At 42.1% G+C, this 23,589-nt stretch overlaps 2 protein-coding genes across 3 annotated transcripts in view; one reads left to right on the forward strand and one right to left on the reverse strand.

The window, feature by feature from the left end:
• waca (WW domain containing adaptor with coiled-coil a) overlaps window positions 1–8,760 on the reverse strand; it is a 29,554-nt gene extending 20,794 nt beyond the window's left edge. The window contains exons 1-3 of the mRNA XM_083995640.1: window positions 8,475–8,760; window positions 8,207–8,237; window positions 6,856–7,048 (exon numbers count right to left, since the gene is read on the reverse strand). Of these exons, the coding sequence (XP_083851766.1) occupies window positions 6,856–7,048; window positions 8,207–8,237; window positions 8,475–8,515 (265 nt within the window). The 5' untranslated portion in view covers window positions 8,516–8,760. The remainder of the gene's footprint in view (window positions 1–6,855; window positions 7,049–8,206; window positions 8,238–8,474) is intronic.
• Window positions 8,761–11,097: 2,337 nt separating this feature from the next.
• Window positions 11,098–23,589, forward strand: part of mpp7a (MAGUK p55 scaffold protein 7a) — a 165,517-nt gene continuing 153,025 nt past the window's right edge. For both annotated transcript variants that reach the window (XM_083995638.1, XM_083995639.1), the window contains exon 1: window positions 11,098–11,336. The gene's annotated coding sequence lies outside the window, so the exon portion shown is untranslated. The remainder of the gene's footprint in view (window positions 11,337–23,589) is intronic.

Consider the following 23,589-nt stretch of genomic DNA (forward strand, 5'->3'; position numbering starts at 1 on the left):
CGCGTATATCCGTATAATGCGAGAGCACGGGGCACGCAATGCAGCCTCTAAATAACACATTATCCGCCGCAAAACTCACTCATTTCGCCAATATTTTGTCATGATACACTAGTGCTATTCCCCTCCGAGCCCATGGTGGCATGTTATCAACATCCGGGGTCTCTAGGTTGACCTACTAACCTCTGATCTGGATGATGTCATCTCCGACCGCTGCCCGGCTCATTCTGATAATAATCATTCAGCTTCGGGATTCAGGTCCATTTTTATCTCAACCAGCCGGAGCTTTAGTGAGTCCAGGTTGAGGAGAGGAAGCCTGTGGAAGCTGAACTTCATCCAGCTGCTCATTTTGTTCTGACAAGTCAGAAACACGCAGAAACGAACGTAGCATTAGCCGTAGCAAGTTAGCCGCGCCGGGGCAGCGGTCGGAGATGACATCATCCAGATAAGACGTTAGTAGTCAACCTACAGGCGCAGCATGTTGATAACATGCCACCACGGGCTCGGAGGGGAATAGCACTAGTGTATCATGACAAAATATTGGCGAAATGAGTGAGTTTTGCGGCGGATAATATGTTATTTAGAGGCTGCATTGCGTGCCCCGTGCTCTCGCATTATACGGATATACGCGCCGCTCCACTGGGGCTAATTTCGTCAAAACAACTCCAAATGACACCAAAGTTGTCTGGGTGAGTAGAATGATCATATTTTATGCTAGAAATAAGGTCCAGGTTGTAAAAAACGAAAATTATCCTTTAATCTTGAATATTTAACCACGTTTTGTGAATGAAGTTGACTACAATCCGACAGGTGGCCTTTTACAGGTCATTTTCTCACAAATGTCACGACCAGGAGGCATTTATCAGGCTGAGACGAGCGAGTTGACGAGCGTTTGTACAGTTAACAGAGTTCGGACGGTGAATCCCACTCGTACAAGTGAGGAATATGAAAAGCTGCTGCTCAGAGTGTTGTTCACTGGATATTTATTAGACAAACACTGCAAAATAAATTACACATCTGATAACATGGGTGTCGCATCCTATTAAGTGTTATGTGCTTTCGGCTCTACATCTGTTCGCTTTCCTCATTTTCTCTAAATAATTTATCTAAATTAACAACAAAGCTGTTTTTATTTACATGTCCTGGTGATGCTACGTGTTTAGCTTCCAAGCTGCTGCTGAAATCCTGATGTTCACAAACATTATTCTCTAAATTTTCAAATATTCACCTACATAAAAAGTTAGTAACAGCAGAATATTGTTATTTTATTTCACACACAACCTCTGCTTGACGCTTAGGCTACGTTCAGACTGCAGGTCTTAATGCTCAATTCAGATTTTTTTTGCTTAGATTCGATTTTTTGTTTGGCTGTTCACATTACTAATCATATCTAAAATGTGGCCTATATCAGATTCCAGTGTGAACGGTTTGCGGTGCCGAACTGACCCGCATGCGCAAAAGAACAATAACAACGCCAGGCGCAGGAGCTATTGTACAGGAAACATAGAGGGAATGAGTATTTTCACTTTTATTTCTAAATGTCTGTGAAATGGAAGCTGGAAAATGTCTAAGAAGCTGCTGAAGAGGAAAAGATGAAGAAAAAGAGCCAAACTCTGTATTTTGGTTTCAGTTAGGCTACCATTACTTTAGTTTATATCCTTTATTTATTTATAAGTTTAACACCACGTGTCCCTTTTTATTTATAATCTCCTCTCCTTCAGCGCTCGCGTTCTCACTACAGCTGTTCTGTTGTCGGTAAACACATGCCGCTGCTCGCCAAATTATCCAACGTTTTATCGAGCCGTTTTTTTTTTATTGCTATGTGTGTATGTGTGGTCAAAACCTAGAGTAAACACTGTTAAGTGACGTAAAGTTGCATCAAATCCACCTTAGCTGTTCACACTGCGGTCGCATTGGAAAAAATCTGATCTGAATCTGATTCAGGACCACATTTGAAAGGCTGCGTTCAGACTGCAGGCAAATCTGATTCAAATCTGATTCCTTCTCGTATCCGATTTTTAGGGCTGACTGTCCACACTGTTGTGTTGACAAGTGTCCAAATCGCATTTGGCTCTGTTCAGACTGGGCCACATTATTGACCGATCTGATAGGTTGCTGTAGCAACGACGTCGGAGCGGAGGCTACGCCGTATGTGACAGGCGATGCCTCCCGGACGCGGCGGCTACTCTCGCTACAGCACAGTGATCTGCCCAGTGCTGCAGCCGCACGACTCCGCTAGTTTCAACCTCAGCCCGCCTGGTGTGTGTGTGTGTGTGTACGTGTACCAGAGACTGGTGTGTGTGCGTGTAGCCACAGAGACAGGAAACTCCAGCACCCCAGAACTGGGAGCGCGCCGTCGCCGTCACTCCTGTTGCCAACAACACGGTAGTTTGCATAAAAGAAATAGCCTGACAAGCCAGACTATATCATTAAAATGTAAAACCTGGCAACGACCGGTAGACCTCGGTCGGTAGTCTTTCAAACTGCCTCTGCACCAATAGGGTAGCGCTACGACCAATCAGAGCAAAGAGCAGGATGACATTAGCCTGACAAGCCAATTAAAATGTATATTGTCATGGCGTTAAACCCGCCCAATGACTCTCTAAACAGATAGAGCGCTGTGATTGGTGAACACAAACGGTGTTCGAGACTCAACAAGTTCCTACGGCTCGTTTCTAGACCCACCTACGGAGCAAATATATTTGCTGCCGCTAGGGTGCAGCTAGATTTCTAGGCTATAAAAGAAAAGTAACAAGAAGGAAATGGATATTTAACTGGAGCTCACGGGACCTGTAACACAGTGACAGCGCCGCGGAGAGTGACGTCACGGACAGTCAAAACCGATCGGCGTGTTTGGAGCTGTTCAGACTGAGACGCATCTGTCCAAATGCGATTTGAAACTACCTCCCGAAGGTGGTTTCGATCCGTTTTGCAAAAATCGGATTTCATGTGATTTGGAACTGTTCAGACCTCAAAAGAGTCATCCGGTTCCAATCAGGATGGGCTAAAAATCGCCTGGCTGTCTGAACGCGGCCAAAGTGGCCTGAATCTGATTCGATTTGTGCTGTTCACACTGTCAAAAGCAAAATCGGATATGAGTCACATTTGAGCAAATAAAAAAGTCGGATTCAGGTCAGTTGTAACTGCAGTGTGAACGCAGCCTTATTGACCAGCAGAAACACACACAGACACACACACACACACACTGAGGGCAGCACTAGTCATCAGAGTTCGTCCAAAAAGTTATTTAAAAGTCTCTAAATGTACTAAATTGTCCAAAACTGCAGGTTGTACACACCCTCCCAATATAAAACAATAACAGCCAATGAGGAGTCTCCATCTCAATCATGTGTCTCTTAACTGACCAATGGTGGAGCTTTGATCACTCACTCAACCCAGTCAGTCACTGATATTGTTCAGTTATATTTGTGAATTCAACTCCACATCTCTCCCTGTTAACCAGACGAGACTAATTACAAATAAATACATAAAACTAAAACATCCTCTTGAAGTCGCCTGTGACACTATGTCACCGCTTTAATGTCCTCGCAGCTGCAGCACGGTCATTAAGAGCACGCGATTACAGTACCCCATCCTCAGCTTCACAGATGGCAGTTTTCGCTTTGAAGACAAAGTTTTATAATTGAAGACACATTCTCCAGATTGCAATTAACGATCAGTTTTAAGAAGGAAGCCGACGGATGTATAAACTATAAACCTGTGGCTGAAATTAGACTAATGGGCTTGTGTGGTTTGGACTTTTCTAACACCTTTTTTTTTTATCCTTTTAAAGAAAGAACTGAACATGCAACAGGTTCATAACAGGAAAAGCGGCTCAAAGAGGCAGCGCACATTGTTTTATACCAGTCTGTACAGCGATTTGATCCAGCACAAACACATCTTTAAAACCCCATGAAAAGTATAAGAGCAATCTTTAACATTTACTCTGTGGATCTGCACAAAGCAGCCAGTGTGCCTTCATGTGTGTGTTACGGGTGTCAAATGTCACATGTCAAATGATGTGACGCCTGTCACGCTGCTGCAGTTTACAGCGAAGTTTCTCACATGTCTTTAAAAATGCAAAGATTAACTTCACAGAGACGAGGCTGTGGCGTCTCCAACGGGCAACAACAAGCTCAGAGACCATCAGTGATGAAAGGCGGAGGAGAGGAAAATCTCTAATCTCTAACCAGCTAAATCGAACCTGTGCTGCTCTGATGCTGAAGCTGTTTGTTCGGTAGCACTTCAACAAAACCAACAGCATCCACGTCTTAATGAACATCTGTATATAATCTAACAAAGGTACAGCTGAGCTCTGTAATTACCTAACCTGTAGGAAATGTAAAATATTTACTGAATGTATCTGACGCAGAGGGTTTCTCACTCTGCGCAATGATTTTTTTTCCTTTCCTGCCCAGTTAAAAGTGGTCGGTGTGATTTGTGTGCTTCACCCCCGTTGCCATCTACTATTTACAAACTGTTTTCATTTGGACAGCGTTGTTTATTTATGAGGTGGTACATCCAAGTACTTTATTAGGAAGTTCGGCTGCTTCCCAGTCTGCCTCTCTCACCGTAAACTCCACCGTCATGGGCTGCAGCTGGTGACGGAGGATCTTATTCTACTCTGGTGCAGAACTGGTACATGTGGCAAAACGTAAAGCTCACTGAGACTGCAGGGCAGAAACGGGCCAGCTGTTCAACTGTTAACAATGGGCTGGTTAGCAGTGATTAAACTTTTGGGGTTTAAATATGTCAAATATAATAGATCATATACGTACTAGTGGATGCTGAGCTGCAACGCCTCAATTTATCATGTAACAGCTTTATATAGCGTTATGAGAATTGATTTTACAGCTTCATTTAAAGCAGACACTATTGGTTTGGAGCAGTGAGAGGAGCTGCCATGTGATTTATATTCACTCTTCTTCTCGCTCTGTTTTGGGCTTCACCGATTTCTGAGAAACAGCTGCGACTACATGCTCTGCTCTGTTCACGAGCTGGTTGCCGTTTGTTTTGTTTTGTTTTGTTGTTTTTTTTAAATGCCGGGCAGATAAAGGGAACACCGAGTCTAGCAGAGCTTGGTTGGTGAGAACAGCTGCCTGCTGCTGCTGCTGCGGCTGGAAACAGGACTGATGACAGTGGTGAGTCAACCACAACAGTAAAAGCTGTGGGGCCAGAAAACCAAAACAATGAAGCCGAAGATGCGCAAAAGCCCCTCAGAGACGTGGAAGAGAGACCGTCCAGTGCAGGTAGATCACGTCAACCCCAACGCCTTCTGTCGTCTATAGGTCCGGTAGAAGCGTTAAACTGTGAAGCTTATATTTACAAAACGGCTCGTTCTTAAATTCAAACCCAACGCCCATTTACAAGGTTACAATAACAAAACTGCAGATAGGCACGCTAATACTGATTTGCATTACTGACTCATCTGTTTTCACATTTGTGTGACTCAACTTGGAAATGAGATACATCTTAGGAGATAATGGCAAATCTTTTTTCACATTAACTTTGATTGAATTTACTGGATGTTGTGTCAGTTTAAGAAAATAATCGTCCATGTGTATTTTATGATATCATTGCAGCTTACACCATGTTTGGTCGTCTGTATGTTCTCAGCTGTTATGAAAGGGATCGCTGTCCTGCTTTGATCATACGTTACTCTCTTTTCATTAACTTTATTGCATTTTATCCATAACCACTTGACCTGCAATGTCACGACACATTTGTAGGTTAAATTCTTGCAGGGTGCACAAAACAGCAGAGCAGTGGATTGCTCTGCCAATGTAATAAAACTTTTATTTAAAATCCATCTTGAATCGGACAGTGTCGGAAGCCTAAGACACAACATCAGTCTCAAAAAGCTAAAAAAAAAAAAGTTAAATTCCTCCACCTTCATTGTGTTCCTCAGAGTCATATTTTCTAACTCTTGATCTACAAAACATCCAACCCCATGGGCCTCTCTGTTAGTACAGCCTCGGTTGTTTTATATTCTCGTGCCAAGAGACAGACAGAGATGTTGCACACAGAGCAGAAACTTCAGCAGTTCAATGTTCGTCCGCAAAGAGTTTCACTGATGCATCACTGAACAAACCACAAAACAAAAAATATCAACTGTAGCGACCAAACATACTGCTCTCCACCACGAGTAACTTTATGACCTACATCATAATGCTTGCTCTCTCACCACAATTATGTCACATGCATGGATCTGACTGAATAACTGCCAGTGAATCTGTTTTGTTTGTTTTCAGAAATACAGTTTCCTAATGTCAGCGTTTTGTTATAATTAAAAGGCACAAGAAAACTTAAAACTGTAGACTTTTCGGTGAAATCCATATTTTCAAGCACTGAAATAGAATTTTCTTCTGACATACTGTAAATGAAAACGAGTACAGATCATAAGATCACAAGGCTTGTGTGTTGTTTCTATTAATGCCACTGCAGCGAAGGTTTTATACGTTCACATATCTTCTAGGTTTGTGGTTATTATTATTACTACATGATGCCCCACAATGACTGTTAAACCAGCTGCTGACAGGTGCATTTCAGTTGACTGGTTATAAAGTCAATCAGAGCATCTGTTTTAACCGCAAGAGGTGAAATACCTACAGCTTCATTGCATAAATAAGCATCAAGGAAGGTTGTGCTTTTATCTGAGTATTTAAAGAATGAATTTAAAACTGTTGCAAAGACCCCCAGTGTTGAAGATCTTAGACCCGGTGCACTGGTTGTAAAAACATCGCCGCCACCTCCTCCTTAACATGCTTATGTGACAGCCTCATCTGTAGCCGTGAAAGAAAGCTATTTGTTTTGAAGCTGCTTGCACCCCTGTTATTGTCAATAACCACCGTGTCTCACCTCCATCCCTGTCTCTGGCGCGGTGTGTGTGGACAGCCTTTGCTCTGCCGTGCCCTGTGCTGTCAATGTGTTTGTTTTCAGGGCTGTCAGACCTCCTGAGCATTTTGCAGGGAGGAGTGACATCTGAGGAGTCTCGCATCTTTTCATGTCGGTGGTCCCCTCCTGGATGGCTCTTGGACGAGTATTTGAGAGTCTGTGGACACAAAATTATAGAAACACTCTTCACTAGGGTCTACCATCTCATGTGTTCATCCTTAGATCATCAGAGGGTCTCGTTTAGCTTCTCAAATTAACTTGAACATTTGGGCACATGCGTCAAAGCTGTGATATATTAGATATCTGGAGAAATAATCACCATTCACCTAGTTCACAATGATTCACAAAACTTTGATATGTTTTTGAGATTAAACCTGTTTTTATTAGTGCTTCATACATGAGTTGTCTTTGAGACTTTGAAAACCTCATAGAAACACTGTTTATGTCTCTATCAGCTCCATTAAAAAGGTTTTAGATTGATGTGATGTTTAATTATTTTATCCCAAGGGATGGAGCTGCTCATCTTGAAAATGGGTTACAGTGACAATGACAATGTTTATTGCCAGTTAAAATTTATCAGTACACAAGCTTGTCACGATCTGAATTGCTCAGCTGCAGGTTGATCAGAGCAAAATGTTTTAATTATGAAGCTTTTATTTTATTTTACCCTAAGGAACATGCAGCAGAAGCATATTTACTTGTCAATTCTCTAATATATTATTATTATTTTCAATCACAGCTATGCCAGTGTGGCTATTTAGTAGTCTCTCTCTTGAAAACAACACATTAATGTCTACTGACACATTTATAATTTCTGATAATGACGATGTAAACAGGACGTTTTAACCAGTCCAACTTGTATTGCTCAACTTTGCTGCCAATTAACTGAATTGGGACTCGACGTTAACATATTTGTTTGCCGTATATATTTCGAGTAGTTTGATGTTTTGAGAGCTTAGCTAGCTATATCCCTTAAAATGACAGACAGACTGCGGTCAGGCCCTAATCGGACTGGGCTAGCTAACAAGCAAGCTAACTAGCAGCTAACAGGCTATGATTAGCAATAAAAACTCGTCCTGTGCCTTCTTTTAAACGGCTCATTTCGACGAAAACATTCAGTTTACTTTAAGATATTTACGTTAGGGGATATTTACAGCTCTTGTGTGTTATTTTAAAACAAAAAACATGTACTTTTCGCGTTATTTTCCCCGTTGTTGGGGCCTGTTGTGCTCTCCAAAGCCTGAGCTAGAGTGTCCATCCATTTTAATCTGATTTACTAGCTATGCTAACAGGCTACGGTGAAGCTAACAAGTACCTGATAGGGCTGAGAATCTCTTCGGTCGCACCTGCAAGAAAAAATATATAAAAAAGAGAACAATTATGAGCTTAAAAAGTAAGAGAAACAGTTGAGGAAAAAGTGTGTCAACAGCTTTAACAACAGCACAAGTTTCCAGACACTTATTTTGGTTTCAGTTGAAAAAAAAATGGCGGATTGTCAAAGCGTAGCTACTATACGAGGAAAAGGAAAAAAATCTGAATAAGTAACGTTAAAATAAAAAAATAAAATAAAAAAAGATGTTTACCCATCGCCGAGTCTCGGTTGTTTCCTTGCATACATTACCATCAATGCCGTGTTAGTGTGTTTGGAGTGGGATGTGAAAGACTGATAAGGGTAACTATGTTTTCTTGTTGATTCAGCGACCTGAAATCGTTATTATTATTATTTTTTTTTAGCCTAGCTTATGGTGGGTATCTCAATGCTATCTATCGGTAGCACTGGTCGGAAGAGAAGAGCGCCCTCACTCCTCAGTCCATCTCCCACTCAGACACACAGGCAGCACAGCACAGCAGCGTCTCTCTCTATCTGCCGAGAAAACGTAGCAGTGAGTGGAGCCGTGGTGCTGCGGGTTGCCAGATATTCCACATTCACCTCCTCTAAAAAAAAAAAAAAAAAAAAGTCTCTGCACTGTAGGAAAAGTTTAATGTGATGGAATTAAAAAAATAATAACAACGTGAGATTTTTGTTGCTTATATATAACGCTCTATTATGTTTAATTCTTATATATAAAACCTCATTATAATTATTATTTTTAATTTAGCAGCAGCTTTTTGCTTTTCTTTTTTTGTTGCTGAATTCACACTGAGGTTATAACACTGAATAATTTAAAATAGATTGTCAAAACTCGCTTATATCAGTTTTTACTTGTCAGGTATTGAGATTTTGCCCATTATAAATCGATTTCAATCCAGTATTTAGGAAATAGCCATCAAAAACGATTGATAAAATGTGGGTTGTGTACGGACATGGCAACCCACCTCTCCGTTTCTGATGGCAACATCCGGGTCACACTGGCTAGAGCCGAACAGTTGCAAAAATAACTTGTAAACCTGTTTTATCGAGCTGCTGCATCGAATAAATTGTTACTTTCTTTTTCTAAAAATACTTTTAATTGACTGATGAAACAATATATGTTCATTTAGCAAAGAACCAAACGCTATGAACATCATAATATTAATATTTTACAGACTGACAGCAGGCAGTGACTTGTTTTCTGCTGTCATCTAGTGGTTTTATTAGAATATCGCAGGAAACCTTTATCAAGAGATTTTCCAAAACAAGGATTATGTAATTATTATTCCAATTAATATATTTGCTACACAGAATACCATAATAAACTTAAGTGATTTTAAAGTCACATTTTGAATTTTCACACAGATTTTTAGTAGCCTACTTCAATTGTACTGTCTGTCTGTAGCTGAAATAAAAGATGGATAGCAGAAAATTATAATAGATATACATATATTCTATATAAATATATAATAGACTTGTTAAATATAACCACAAATTAAATAGCTGGGAGGCATATAAGTGCATATGTGGATCATTTTACAAGTCCACAGTTTGGGATATGAAACATATGAAACTGAGAGTGCATGCAAAGCAGCCTCTTCTCAAATTTGTGGCTTTGAAAAGGTTGTATCAGTGGTTCAGAGTGAGTATCTGTCAGAAGAGGGCTGTAGGGCTCCATTGTTCCCAGACAATATGTCCCTCATCATATCCCAGGGTGAGCACAAAAGAAGCTGCAGTTCAGCGTTTTTGGCACACAACGCACTTTAATGTGGGGACAAGGGGGCACGGAAAAGGGGTGCATCTATTGTTAGCACATTTCTGGAACTTGTTCACACACACACACATACATGGTTAGAAACAGGTTTTGTGAGTTCATCTGCTCAGTCTGATAATAATATGATGTTTCCTAAGTCCGTGGTTTCTCACAAATAAGTGGTCAGTATTTGAACTACCCTTGAACATGGCTGCAAAGCAGCTGTTTTAAGATTCATTCTGATTCATGTAGCCTATTAATTGTATTTCAAGAGTAGGAAATTAACGCACATCTTCTGCAAAGTGTCTTCTCTTGTCCTTGAGCACTTGTTGCTTTCTCTCTTACACTTGACCTGTAGGGGGAGGTATCAACCCACTTTTACATACTGCTAAAGCAGCACAACTTACCCAGCAAATACAGGCTTACATAACAAGACCTTCTATCTTCAAGATGATAGAATATTTTTTTCTAAAAAATAAATAAATAGTTAAGTTGATTATTTTGCTATTTTCCAAACATTACGGATCTTCGTTGTCACTATGTATTTTCCATAGCTAGAGGCCTAAAGCTTGACAAATACTCCATAAGTGCAAGCTTGGATCTGAAATATGAAATTCTCAAAAATTATAAAATTACTACATTTTATAGCTTAGTTTGAAATGTGTAGGAGGGGAAGGAAATGAAGGCAAATAGCCTATAACTTCATAAAAATAAAAAAAAGAATAAATAAATATATGTATATAACATCCCACCAACTTCAGTAGCTGTTTGTGAAATGCAGTTGTTTAATAAACACAATTTCAGTGTGGTTGTTTTGTTTTCTCCTGACTGCGGATGAGCGATTTTACGATGGAAGCGTCAGCCGATGATTGACAGCGCTAGGAGCCAATGAAAATACAGTTATTAAACAACTGAACACGCCCTAAAGAATTCTGACCAATGAGAGCACGGAGGGGGCGGGGCCTGCGGCGAAAGCCCCGTTCGGTACAGATCTCAGATCAGCGTCGTGTACGTCACACGCTCGCACGCTAACGTTGTGTCTAAACAAACAAACCGTTTCCAAGTCAGCGCCTTGGACGGGAGCGTTTATCTGTCTTGTGGAGAGAAAGCCGAGGCGGCGTAACATTTTTGAAAGGTTGTGTCCGGGAGAAAGGCACTAACAGAGAGCGGGGGGGATGAGTTACGGAGGGTAAACGAGGAGAAGAGAAGGAAAAAAAGACAAAAAACAAAAACGGCGGTGTTTCTTTCTCTTTCTTTTTGTTTTTTCAAAAGCGGAAGATAAACAGAAGTGAAAAGTTTGTATCGCGAAGGAGCCGATTCAACTCCGACCTCCGATGCAAAGTGAGTAACAACATTTCGTATCCAGCTATGAACTTATCTCCACAATGGAAACAGGACGGGTAGTTAAAATGATAAAATGCTCGAAATTAACATTATATTATTTAATTTTTCTTTTAATGGGACATGCATAGCAGGCTACCCAGTGGCGTATTAACTGACAGCGTGCTCATGCAGCTCTGTGCATGTTCAAACAGGTTTTATCCAATAGAAAAGCAAACTTTCTCTCTTTTTTTAAGACTTAATGTTGCTCTAATTTATACTTGTAGTGGTGTATGTTTCAATGAAAGCTCACCTGTCGTCTTGTTAGCCTATTGAAGTGGGCTGTGAGGTGAAAGCAGCTTAGTGCAGCATGCAGGGCTAACACTGTATAGTATAATAATGATTACAATGGTGGAGGAGCCTCCAGGGACTGCATAGCTGACACTTGTAAACACAAACGAAATGATAAGTGTGTAAGTATGCTAACATTTACACAAAACAAAAATGGCAAAGAGAAGAAAAAACCCATCAACTTCCACAAAACACCCACACCCACCTCTCTCTCTGTGTCTCTCTCTGTCCAGGAAGTGAGGTTATACAGTGTTGTCCATGCAAGGGGAATAATACAGAGCCCTTGTGCCCCTGCAGACAGAGTCAAGTGTGGTGACACGGAGCTTGTCACTGGCTGACAGCGCCGAGCACTTGGCCAGCTTCTATTATACATCCCATACCTGCTACTTGTTTTGCATACTTTGCATTTGTATATTATAATATCTTGCATAACTCTTCCATATAGCCATTATTGCTGCTCATCTCTGAATGAGGCCTGTGCTGTGTATCTTCACTTTTAACATCAAGTAAGTTGCCTAATAGTATAATAACAGCCCACCCTGACAAAAACCCACAATATTATCCATTTCTTAATGTGGTAAAAATTCAGAGTGGCCTCGGGGATGTCAGGGGTAATTTGTTGAAATGGAAATGCTATTATGTTTCATTCCATTGAGTCATTTGTTCCTCGTGACAGTTACAGTCGGCCTCATACAATACTAGTTGGTTAAATGCACACATAAGTAGGAGAAGGAAGTGTGGAGATTATGAAAAAATGCATATGGGTTGTGTAATGTGAGCTTACGGGAGCATCTTTACAAATGACATGAGTCACATGATGAGGCATGACAGCGTTTCATTTGGTTTCGTTGGTATTTCACATGTCAAAGTACTGTGTAATTTTGTGCGTATCATTCCACTAATTTATTATCTCTGCCTAAAAAAGTGGTTGTTTTAATTTGTCAGCAGGTTTATTTGATATGCACCAAACTCGGTGAAGGGGAAGGGATGGCTGGACTGGAGCTCTGCATGGCTATAGGGAGGAACCCATTATAAATGTCTGCTCTGGTATTGTTTGACATAGCCTTGGCAGACTGACTATTTTCTCTGGGTTGGTTGATTTGTTGGTTGGTTTGTTTGTAGTAGGATTATACAGAGAGAGAAATAAAACAAAACATTGAACCAATTTGCACCAGACTTGGAGGAGGGATGGGACACGGGCCAGAGAGATGACTGACCCATTAGCTTTTGGTACCGGGTAGGTCCAGGAATTTCTTAAAAAACACTTTTCCTTTCTCGTTTTTGCCAATTTCTCATAAAGTAATGTCTGGATCTTGTTTAAAAAAAAAAATCTGACACATTAATAGTGTTTGAATCTATGACTTTGTTCAATTTGGTGCCAATCCAGATATTAATCTTGATCTGACAGACTGTGTGTGGGTTCATTTGGCCTTGGCAGACATACGCGCTTCGCTGAGTGCCTGTTCTTGCTCGTCTTTGTTTCTCATCGCCAACATTGTTATGGTGCTGTGATTGTGAGAAAAAAAAAAGCTTGGATGAGCTTCTATCCCTTGTACTTGAATGCCACAGAGGGGAATCTCCAGAGAGCCGACATTTCTCTGTGTAAACTCCCGAAACCTCAATGGTTTGTCTGCAGTTTTTTTGGCCGGCTCCTTTGCTCTCAGTGGGAATAGCCTAGTTCTTCTTTTAAATCTTGCCTAGAAAAAGGTGGGAGGCCTTCAGTCTAAATTCCAGCCAGGCAGGGAGGGTCTCTCAGGAGACTTTGATTATAACTGTTGTGGTTTATATAATCTCAGTTTCTTTTTAGAAGGTCAGCAGCATCTTTAACATCATGATGACAACGAGTCTGTGACGGCTCCCTGAGGTCGGTCGGTCACCGGTGATTGAAGGTAACATACGAGGTGTCAATAGCTGCTGGAATGATTCACAGCTGGACTGAAACAGATGTTTGCTTCTTTGTTTTGATGTGTACAGTGTTAAAGTGTTTGTGTGTAAATGTGGAGGCAGCTGAGGTCAGGGTGGGGTCGGCTGAGACGAGGAACAGCGGAAGCTTTTGCCCCGACTGACTTGGTTGTTCTGAACAGGTGTCTTGTGGAGCTGCGGCCTCGCATAGCTCACATTCCCGGGGTTTTGTTCCTGGCGTGGAGGTTTCTTCGCCGAGTAGGGGGGGGAGAGGAGAGAGGGGAGGGAGGTGTGGGAACGGGGAATGTTATGTGCCCTGGGCTCAACTTCCACAGAATGAATACGAGCAACCTGCTGATTGAGACAAACGCTTCCTGTCATCGCGGCCGCCCGGCTTGTGTTGATGAGAAAGCTGTCAGCGGGGACGGACGACGTTGCTGCCGCCGCTCGTGAGTCGTGACGAGGGACAAAGCCCGACCGAGGAGGAGGGGGGGGTTTGGCCTTCCAACAACAAGCGCTCCAGTCAGCAGCCAGGCTATTTTCTTGGAGCTTAAGGGTGGGTAGGATACAGTGGCTTAAGGCTCTTAATCCAAGCGTTTGTTTGGATCGCTATCAGCAAACTCTGAATCGCAGGAAATTGCCTTGTCTGTAGAAGAAACAGAAACTTGTCTAACTCACTCAGGACTCTTCATTCAGTCATGTCTCTTCAAGATAACTGGGGCTATAGGGAGCAATTGTATTAAAGTTTATATAAGAAAAGTGTTCTTGTCACTTAAGTTTAGTGAAAGCTTTATCATCAAAGAAGTAGATTTGGTCCAATTGGTGTTTCTTGTCAACAAAAACAAGAATGCAGTCATTCAGGAACTGAATACTAAAGCAACCAGACAGTCTGAAGACAGGTTCCCTCTATGCTGACTCTGTTTCAGCAGCAGCATTACCTTGTAAAGAGTTCACTGCCTCTTCATCAAGCGTGGAGTTGTTTCTGAGCTCAGGTCTCCGAGCGCTGCCTCCTGACATATTGAGTTGAACCTACTTTACTACTTTGCTAAACTTGGCAACATATGAAATATGAATACAAGTGTGTGTCGCTGTGGCAGCTCAGGCCACTTACGAAGTCTGAACACAGACTGATCAACATTTTTTTTTACTTCTGCTTGATGTGTTCTTGTCTATGACGGAGTATTAGGGCCACATTGACAATAAAAAAATCACAAACTTTGAGAATAAAGTTGTTAATTTACGACTTTATTCTCGTAATGTTATGACTTTTTTCTCGTAGGAAATGTACAACTTTATTCTCGTAAATGTATGACTTTATTCTCATAAATTTACGACTTTATTCTCGTAATGTTAATGACTTTTTTCTCGTATGAAATGTACAACTTTATTCTTTTAGTAGTAGTAGTAGTTTATTCGATCTTTAACACAAAATTATTTACAGTTGAGCATCAATCACAGTCAGTCAATCTTCCATAATGCGATCATTCGTTCAACTAGTTCATAAATAGATAGAAAAGGTGTAGGCTGAAGCTAACTAGCTTATAGATGCCTACCGTTTATTATAGATGCCTACCCTTTCCCATTCTCATAAATGTATGACTTTATTCTCATAAATGTATGACTTTATTCTCGAAGTCTGTGTTTTTTTTTCTCAATGTGGCCCTAATACTCTGTCGTACTTGCCTGAGGTCTTGCAGGTTTTTTCTTTCCCCATGTTTTTGCAGAGCGTTGCAGTTAAACTTCCAGGAACTACAAGAACAAATGTGTTGTCAGTGCAAAAAGATCAGATTTGAGTTGTTCTCCTTTTGCTTTATCGCTAACTGAGGAACTCCTGGTTCTAGTGAACTGAGCAGTGTATGTATGTACAGAGGGCTGGGTATTAATCTGTCCATCCAATCATCCTCATACCCACTGACACATCTGTCTTTCCATCCATTCACACTTAACCGTTTCATTCATTGCAGTGCTCACAAACCCCCCTATATCTGTCACTGATTCCCTTCATTCATCTATTTATCCACCCGTCCTTCTGTCCAATGCGTAATCACCATCTTCCTACATGGTATCACTAATCTCCGTTGTGAGTCTGCATTGTACTTGTGAGCCTGCTGCTGCTGCTGCTGCTGCTGCTGCACGGCTGATCCCAGACGGAGAGATTAAAGCGATGTACTCTGCAGGGTCACGGTTGATAAGCATCACCAACCAGTGTGTGAGAGTGATGCTGCGTTGTTTTGCCCCTGCCTGCCCCTACAGAGAGAGGAGAGAGGTCTAGGGTTTCTCTCAGCAAACCAACCAACCTATAAGCCTCCGCAGCGCTGCGCCCGGGAATGAGCCCACCCAGCAGAAGTCGGCCATCAGACACCGGCGCTCTAGTCCAGCTCGTGGAACATAAAATCGCTGCGCTCACCGTGCAGGCATGCTGCCCTCTCCGCTCGCTGCAGGTCGCCTTCTGATGGAGAGAGCAGAGAGACTGGGTGAACGTCAAGAACCGTAATAAAAGCACTGGCTACACGGATCCTCGGGGAGATGGTTCCACACTGTTACTGTGTAAAGGTCCAGACATGAGTAGTAGTGTTTTGCTATGACACACTGTTTCACTTACTGTTAAGGAGTGCAATGCTCCAGTTGTAAAGAACAGCGATCCTGTCATGCAGCTACATCTGAAGCCGAACAACATGGTTTGTTTTTCGAAGCCCGGGGCTAAAAAGGAGCTCGTACAACAAAACAAGCTACTGCTGCGTACATGAAAGAGCCTTGATCAGAAGATTGTAAATGAGATGTTTGTAGGACTTCTAAGTCTGTTGTTTAAAGGGACATTGTGTAACTTCTCCGGTTATCTATTCACGAAAATCGATTATTTCGTTCAAAAGTCTGTTTTTCATGAATCAGTGATCCCCCCCCCCCATCAACAAAGTGAAGTGTTCCTTTCAGCTCTGAATGAGCCGTTCATATCATTCATATCTACATGGAGCGGGTAAGCTCGGTGCTGCTGCCATGTGGTGTCTCCATGTTTTTTAACGTTCAGTGGCAGCGTGACGGTAGGAAACCACGGAAACTCAGCGGAGACACCGGAGCTGGCGGCTCAGGTCGAGGTGGCGTCTGTGAAAAGTCACCGCGGTAACGCAGTGAGGAGGAATGGAGCGTTACACTGATGCTGCATTCACCTGCAGTCGGGCAGACGGCCGTCGCTAACAAACCAGATGTCATTTTAGTCACAGAAGTCCAGAGAAAGCCGGTAAAACGTGGGTCAGGTAAACAATACCACATCACCATGACAACGTATTGTCACGTGTATTGTTTTGCCTCGTGCTGACGGACCACTTGTTTACATACAGTAGAGGCTAGGGATGTCACGATTACAGATTTTCTTGGTACGATTATTGTCAGAGAAACAATCACGGTATTACGATTATCACGATTATTCTGCTTTAATTAATTTCCCAACACTATGAATGTGTAAATTCAAATATATTCAAAATTTAATTACAACAAATACATTACACAGAATATTTGTAGTAGGCCTATCTATTAACATAGGACCAATTATTAATCCCCCAGGGGAAACAAATCCACAACAAATGTTTAGGTTTAACCTTTTTTTTTTAAATTACAAGTGACACTCTAGCATTTCAATTCCTACCAATTCAGTGTTACGTTAGATAAATTGACCAGTATCTGTGCATCTACCTTTACTTGGACGCACATCTGTTGATATGGTTTCACCATAATCTTTTTTGGAAAATGACGGTATTTAGGAATCTTTATGATAAATTAATTGTGGCGTTTAATACCGTGATTAATTGTGAAAACAAGTAATTGTGACATCCCTAGTAGAGGCTTGTTTATGCCGTTACGTGCAGCGGCTGTCGTCCGTCTGCCGTCTGCCCAATTTCATGTGAATGCAGCATGAAAAATACGATTGAGTTGCTTGCGATTTACAACCGCAACGTTAGATGGGAGTAATTCCTACACAATGTACCTTTAAGGAGTGCAAAGCTCCAGTTGTAAAGAACAGCGATCCTCTCATGATGCAGCTACATCTAAAGCTGAACAACATGGTTTGTTTTTCGAAGCCCAGGGCTAAAAGGAGCTCGTACAACAAGCTAGAGCATTGATCAGAAGCTTGTAAATTCGATGTTTGTAGAACTTCTAAATCTGTTGTTTAAAGTTAAAAAGGAAACTGTTGCATGGTCAACACGCTGCTGTCTGTCTGTCTGTCTGTCTTCAAATTTGTCTCCAATTATCAGCAGTCAGTGCAGACTATAGCCTTACATAGCGAGGCGGTGGGTTGACATGACTGACGTCGAGCTTATTTGTCAAATGTTGTTTTATTGATGAGAGTTTTCCATGCATGGCCCCCCTGCCTAGCATCGCTATCCCTGCTCCCCTTATGGCAGCCCTGTGAATAATTCAACACACTTGAAGCAAACACAACCAAAATAGGCCAAAGTTTGTGTGTGTGTGTGTTTGTTCTTCTTGTTTGTGGTTCTGTCCAGTTAAAATCACAGCAACCGTTTAGGAATTTGTGCAGCTATTGTGCAGCGATGAAGACAACTGACTTCAGGTCGCCTCGAGTCGAGGGGGAAAATGTGGATTGAAGTGAACAGAACAGATAACTCCTCGCTATGCATCCCCGCTGCTGCCACCCGACGCCACACAGCTCCAAGTCTGCAGCGTCAGGAGGACGAGGGGGATCTGTCGCCTGTCAGTGATGAGTATCCGGTGCTGTATTGATGCCTCGTCAGGTCACAATACTCATGTAGCTTGTGTTGTGTGTTTGTGTGGGAGCCTAGATACCATACACTCCTCTGTGTGTGTGTGGCTTAGGTTTTCTCCCTTGAATCCTACCAGGATGACGGCGTCAGTAACTCGACCGGTGCTGCTGCTTAAGATATAGACTGTAATTAATCTAAGCGCCGGGCACTAAAAACCACAGTTGTTGTGCTGTAACACACACACACACACACACAAGAGACGTTACACGCTGATGTCACCGCCGCCATCTGCTGCTTGTTGCTGCTCGTCGAGAGTCTCTGCAGTTATATCGAATAACAGAGTGGGAACGAAACTTTATCTGTTCAAGATAAGTAAGATATTAAGGCCACAGGAAAGGCAGAGAAAACTGATCTAATGTTGGATATTGTTTGGATTATTTGACAATCCACCCTGCAATCCAGGTAAAACATCCCACTTTCACTGCATGACTCCTCCTCCTTATTGGCTTCCCGAGCTGCGGTGACGTAATGTTTGATTTCAACACAACAAGGAGAGAGAGTGCAGATGGGAAAGTGTCGCCGACCTCTCTCAGGATATCTATCCCACCCATGACCTTGCTGCGTTACAGGCAGTTGATCTGATGACTGGCAGGAGACCGAGGGGGGGAAAGCCTGAGTGATGTGTCACGCCGGGGCCCTTTGTGTCGGTGGGGTCTCGCCGAGGCCTTGACAACATCAGGATAGTGCTGATTGGCTCAAGAGGGTTTTTCTCCAGCTGTTTGTTTTCTGTCTGCTGGCGAAGACGCTGTCCACACAGCAGCGCTGGCTTTCACATGCTAAATCCCCCTCTTTGTGCCAGGCCGGGCCGGGCATCTCGAGTTGTGGCAGCTTTAGTTCTGTACACTTGTTGTCCCTGTGTTTTCCCGTTCCGGGTCTTACAAAGTCTTAAATTTTAGCCCTTAAACAGTCTTCAAGGGATAGTTCAACATTTTGGCAAATTGGCCCATTGCCATAATCCCTATAGTCATAGCAGTAGGTTCGTTACCTTTAATTGTCGGTGCAAGCTGTTTTTAGAACGGCGGAGCAGAGCCGTGAGCTGCTCAGAGCTACGCTACGGAGGCTCATTATGGGATTTCTTGGTTTCCCCCATCAAACTCATCAAATACACAATCCAACAACTCCAAAACGCTCTGGTGGACAAGTTGTGACCTGCACATTCACCACGCTATGAGATAATAACACAACGTTACCAGACAGAGTTGTTTTAGAGGTAAATGCAGAGACTGTTGATGAAAAACTGCCCCCGACAGGAACGTGCATCAGCGGTTTTGCTCTAAAACAACTCTGTCTGGTAACGTTCTGTTATTATTTCATAGTGTGGTGAATGGGCAGGTCACAACTTGTCCACGAGAGCGTTTTGGAGTTTTGGAGTTTGATGAGTTTGATTAGGGAAAATGTTAAACTATCCCTTTAAATTCGCTGAAGAATTGTGTTCAGGTCTTCAATAATTTCAGACTTTTCTTATGCCCATATAACGCTACCTCAAACACTCAATAAAATATGTGCCGTGCGTGACACTTCATTGAGTCCAAATGGCAACTTATATATTGCAGCCACTTTACTTTGCAAGTAATTTTGTGACTCTGCATTTCTATTGTACTTTTTTGTCTGTTGTGATATAGGTCTTAAATTTCTTTCAAAATCGCCTTAAAAAGGTCTTAAAAAGTCTTAAATTTGTGTTGGTGAAACCTGCAGAAACCCTGTTCTGGCTGCAGCAGTGCCCCCCCAACCCTCCCCACCCCCCGGAGGTTGTGTTTTCATTCGCTTGTTAACTTCTCAGCCTCCTTATTTACCTCTCTACACCCCACAACAGTCAATTACTGGCAAAGGGAGGTCTGTGTGTGTCAGTAAATGCACGCTTTTGTCTCCCGGACTTGAAAACACGTTCTCCAGCCTCTTCTCTATGTGTGTGTGTGTGTGTGTGTATGTTTGTGTGTGCAATGCATCAGACAGGCATCCATTCATCTTTAGACCAGTATAGACCCAGTCTGTGCCTATTCCCTCGTTGCTCGTTGAGCGCAATTAGAGCAATTTGTCTGTGAAAACCCCATTCACAGCAGCCCATTTGAACCATTGACTATGCAGCCTTCGCTCTTTGAAGCCCTGCATATTCAGCGCTGCAGGATGGCAGACAAGGGGTTAGGGTCTCTCTGTGTGCCCTGGAAATCCAGTTACCACCCATTATCCTCCACCGATTCTCTTTCAATGGCAGGTTTCTGTCTCCTAATGCTGTGAGCATTTCATTGTTTGTGTTTTACCTGTTCTCCCTTCTTGTTGCCAGTTAATTCTCAACTGTAGGGATGTATCACCACTTGCAGGATACCCACTAGTCTTTGTCCAGAAAAGTAAAGGTAAATGCACAGGTACTGGGTTAAATTATGTCGATACACCTAACATGAGATATAAAAAAAAAGATTAAAATAGACTTAAACATTTGTTGTAGATGACAAGATGACTTGAATATTTCAAACATTTCCCTTGGAGAATTAATAATTGGCCCTAAATTAATAGATACTTCAAATTTTTGGTGTGTATAATTGGTAATTAAATGATATTTGACAAAATTTGATTTATACATTCATAGAGTTGTGAAATTAATTAATGCATCTGACTATAATTGTACCAAGAAACTCTATAATCGTAACATCCCTACATCCGTTTTGCCACATTAGCAAAAAAAAAAATCCCCAAATCTGTTTTTAGATGAACTCGTTGATGCCTAAACACGAGTATCTGCCATAATTTGAGCCTCACGTTGCCACGGATGTAATTTTCTATTTGCCCTTTATTTAACATTTTAGCAGCTGTAATCGTTCTCTGGTGATTATCATATGGTGCCCCCCTCGTATCAAAGCGCCGGCTGCAGCGCTAACTTAGCTCTTAGCTCACCACTAATTGCTAACCAAACCTTATGGAAGCGCTTTTGAGTGGAGGGTTTTTCGGCTGCGGCGAAAATTAAAGTGTGATATTTATAGTTTTGCTTTGGACTGTGGGGCCCGCGATAACAGAAAGCATGCAGTGTGTGTGTGTGTGTGTGTCTGTGTGTGTGTAGGAGACGATGGTGACTGCACCGTCATGTCTGTATTTGAATAGAGTTTGAATAGATGGGCCAGTCTGCAGGGTGGAGCTGGGGTTTGGTTTTTGTAGGTTCAAGAGGTCACAGAGTTTGTTTATGGTGCTCAGCAGCACAATGTAGGACTGTGGCGGCTTTGATGGGCTGGCAGCCTGGCATGGTTTGAGTTAAGAACATGAAAAACACAATGAACAATACAAAATATACAGTATAGACAATATATATAGAATTCTGCAACACTGGAGGGGGTTAAACCATATTGATTAACTGATTATTACAATGAAAAGGAAGTAAATAAAGTATAAACAAGAAGGGAGGAGGTCATCCATAGGTTTTCCCTCCACAAAATGTTAAAGTTTCTAAATCTGACTGCATCTTTTCTCCTCTCGGTCAGTTTGCTGGGTTCGGTCGGGGGTTCTTCTGTCTCCTGTTCAACACCTGAAACAAAGTTTTGAGAAATACCTCCTCCAATAATTCAACAAACGAAGACGGCTCCAAAACACACGTCAGTGAAGCTGGCACCGGCCGCTGGTGCTGGCCTGAGGGAGCCATATTTGGGAATATTTCACCAAGCTAGCCTTCGTGTCGACCAGTTAGCACCTTAACTCGTATGAGATCATGTCTCTCTCGCGGACAGACAAAAGAATGGATCGGTTTTTTTTTTCCATTTCTTACAGATATAGACCCGGGTGTGATGTTGAAGATGCTGCCAGGTTTAGTTCTCCTTGGCCTCTCTCTCTCTCTCTCCTCTTGTAATGTTTCCTCTGTCCACTCCACCAGCTTCCTCTCTAACTTCCGGGGTCGTCGGCACCAGACAGAGACAAAGCTCGGCTCTTTTCTTTGTCCGGTTTTTGAAGCCGTCCCTTCAGCGGCTGGATGCTAATCTGACTGACCATCGGCTGCAGCTTCTGTCACGGTCAGGGAAAGACAGATACAGAAAGGCCCAGAGAGAGAGAGAGAGAAGGAGATAGATAGCACAGGAGGAGGAGGGGGTGATGGTGGTGGTGGTGGTGGGGAGGGGCGGCGGCGGCGGCGGCGGCATTGGAGGGTGATGATGACTGGACCATTTGGCATCCGGTGAACAGAGGAGTATTGTGTGCCAGGCAGCGAACAGACCGCTGCTTTACAGGACGGAGCTGCTGGTAAAGCTGCAAAGTGTTGGAGACGAGAGAAAGAGAGAGAGATAGAGAGATGCACCGTCTGTACACCTGAGGACAGAGATCTGAGGGTCACTTCCTGGTTTTTTAGTGGCACCTGTTCTGTTATAGATAGATAGATAGATAGATAGATAGATAGATAGATAGATAGCTTGATAGTTGCTACAAGGATCATGAATGAAAAGAAAATGTGAATATTTTCCTTGCAAGTCGATTTACACCCCTAAATTTTCTACTTGTGCTCCTAAAATTTTAAGTTCCCAGTAAAAAAAGTTAGTCTGAAGCCCTGTAGATGGATTTTTAATACTATATACTAAAATAGAAAAAGTCTACATATGAAAAAGTGAAAATATAATATAAAATCTGCTCTCCTTGTTGAGTGTCATCATTGGTCATGCTGTGAGCAGGTTTAATATAGATGTTGTGCATTTTTTTAAGGCCTGGATGTGCAAATTCAAATGAGCAGACTGCATTTTGAAGCTCTTTAGCTGTGTTCCTATTGGAGCTGCAACTATTGATTGATTAATCGAACAATAATGGATTATTAAATTAATCGTCAACTATTTTGATAATCGAATAATTGGTTTGAGTCGTTTTTGAAGAAAAAAAGGTCAAATTTCTCTGATTTCAGCTTCTTACATGTGAATATTTCTGGTTTCTTCGTTCCTTTATGACAATATACTGAGTGTCTCTCTGGGTTTTGGACAAAACAAGACATTTGAGGACGTAATCTTGTGGTTTGGGAAACGCAGATTGACATTTTTCAACATGTTTTAACACTATTAACCAAACAACTATTTGATTAATTGTTGAAATAATCGACAGATTAATCGATAATGAAAATAATGGTTAGTTGCAGCCCTCTCTTCGTGTCTTACAAGGGCCCATGGGCTCATATGATCCACAAGTGAAGAAACCATTGTGCATGTGAAGCAGAGAGGATCCAAGACAAGTGAGTGTGTTGTGTGTGTGTGTGTGTGTGTGTGTCTGTGCAAATGTGTGTATCTTGTGCACAC

Source organism: Trachurus trachurus, assembly GCF_905171665.1.
Source record: "Trachurus trachurus genome assembly, chromosome: 20".
In the NCBI taxonomy this organism is placed as follows: Eukaryota; Metazoa; Chordata; class Actinopteri; order Carangiformes; family Carangidae; genus Trachurus; species Trachurus trachurus.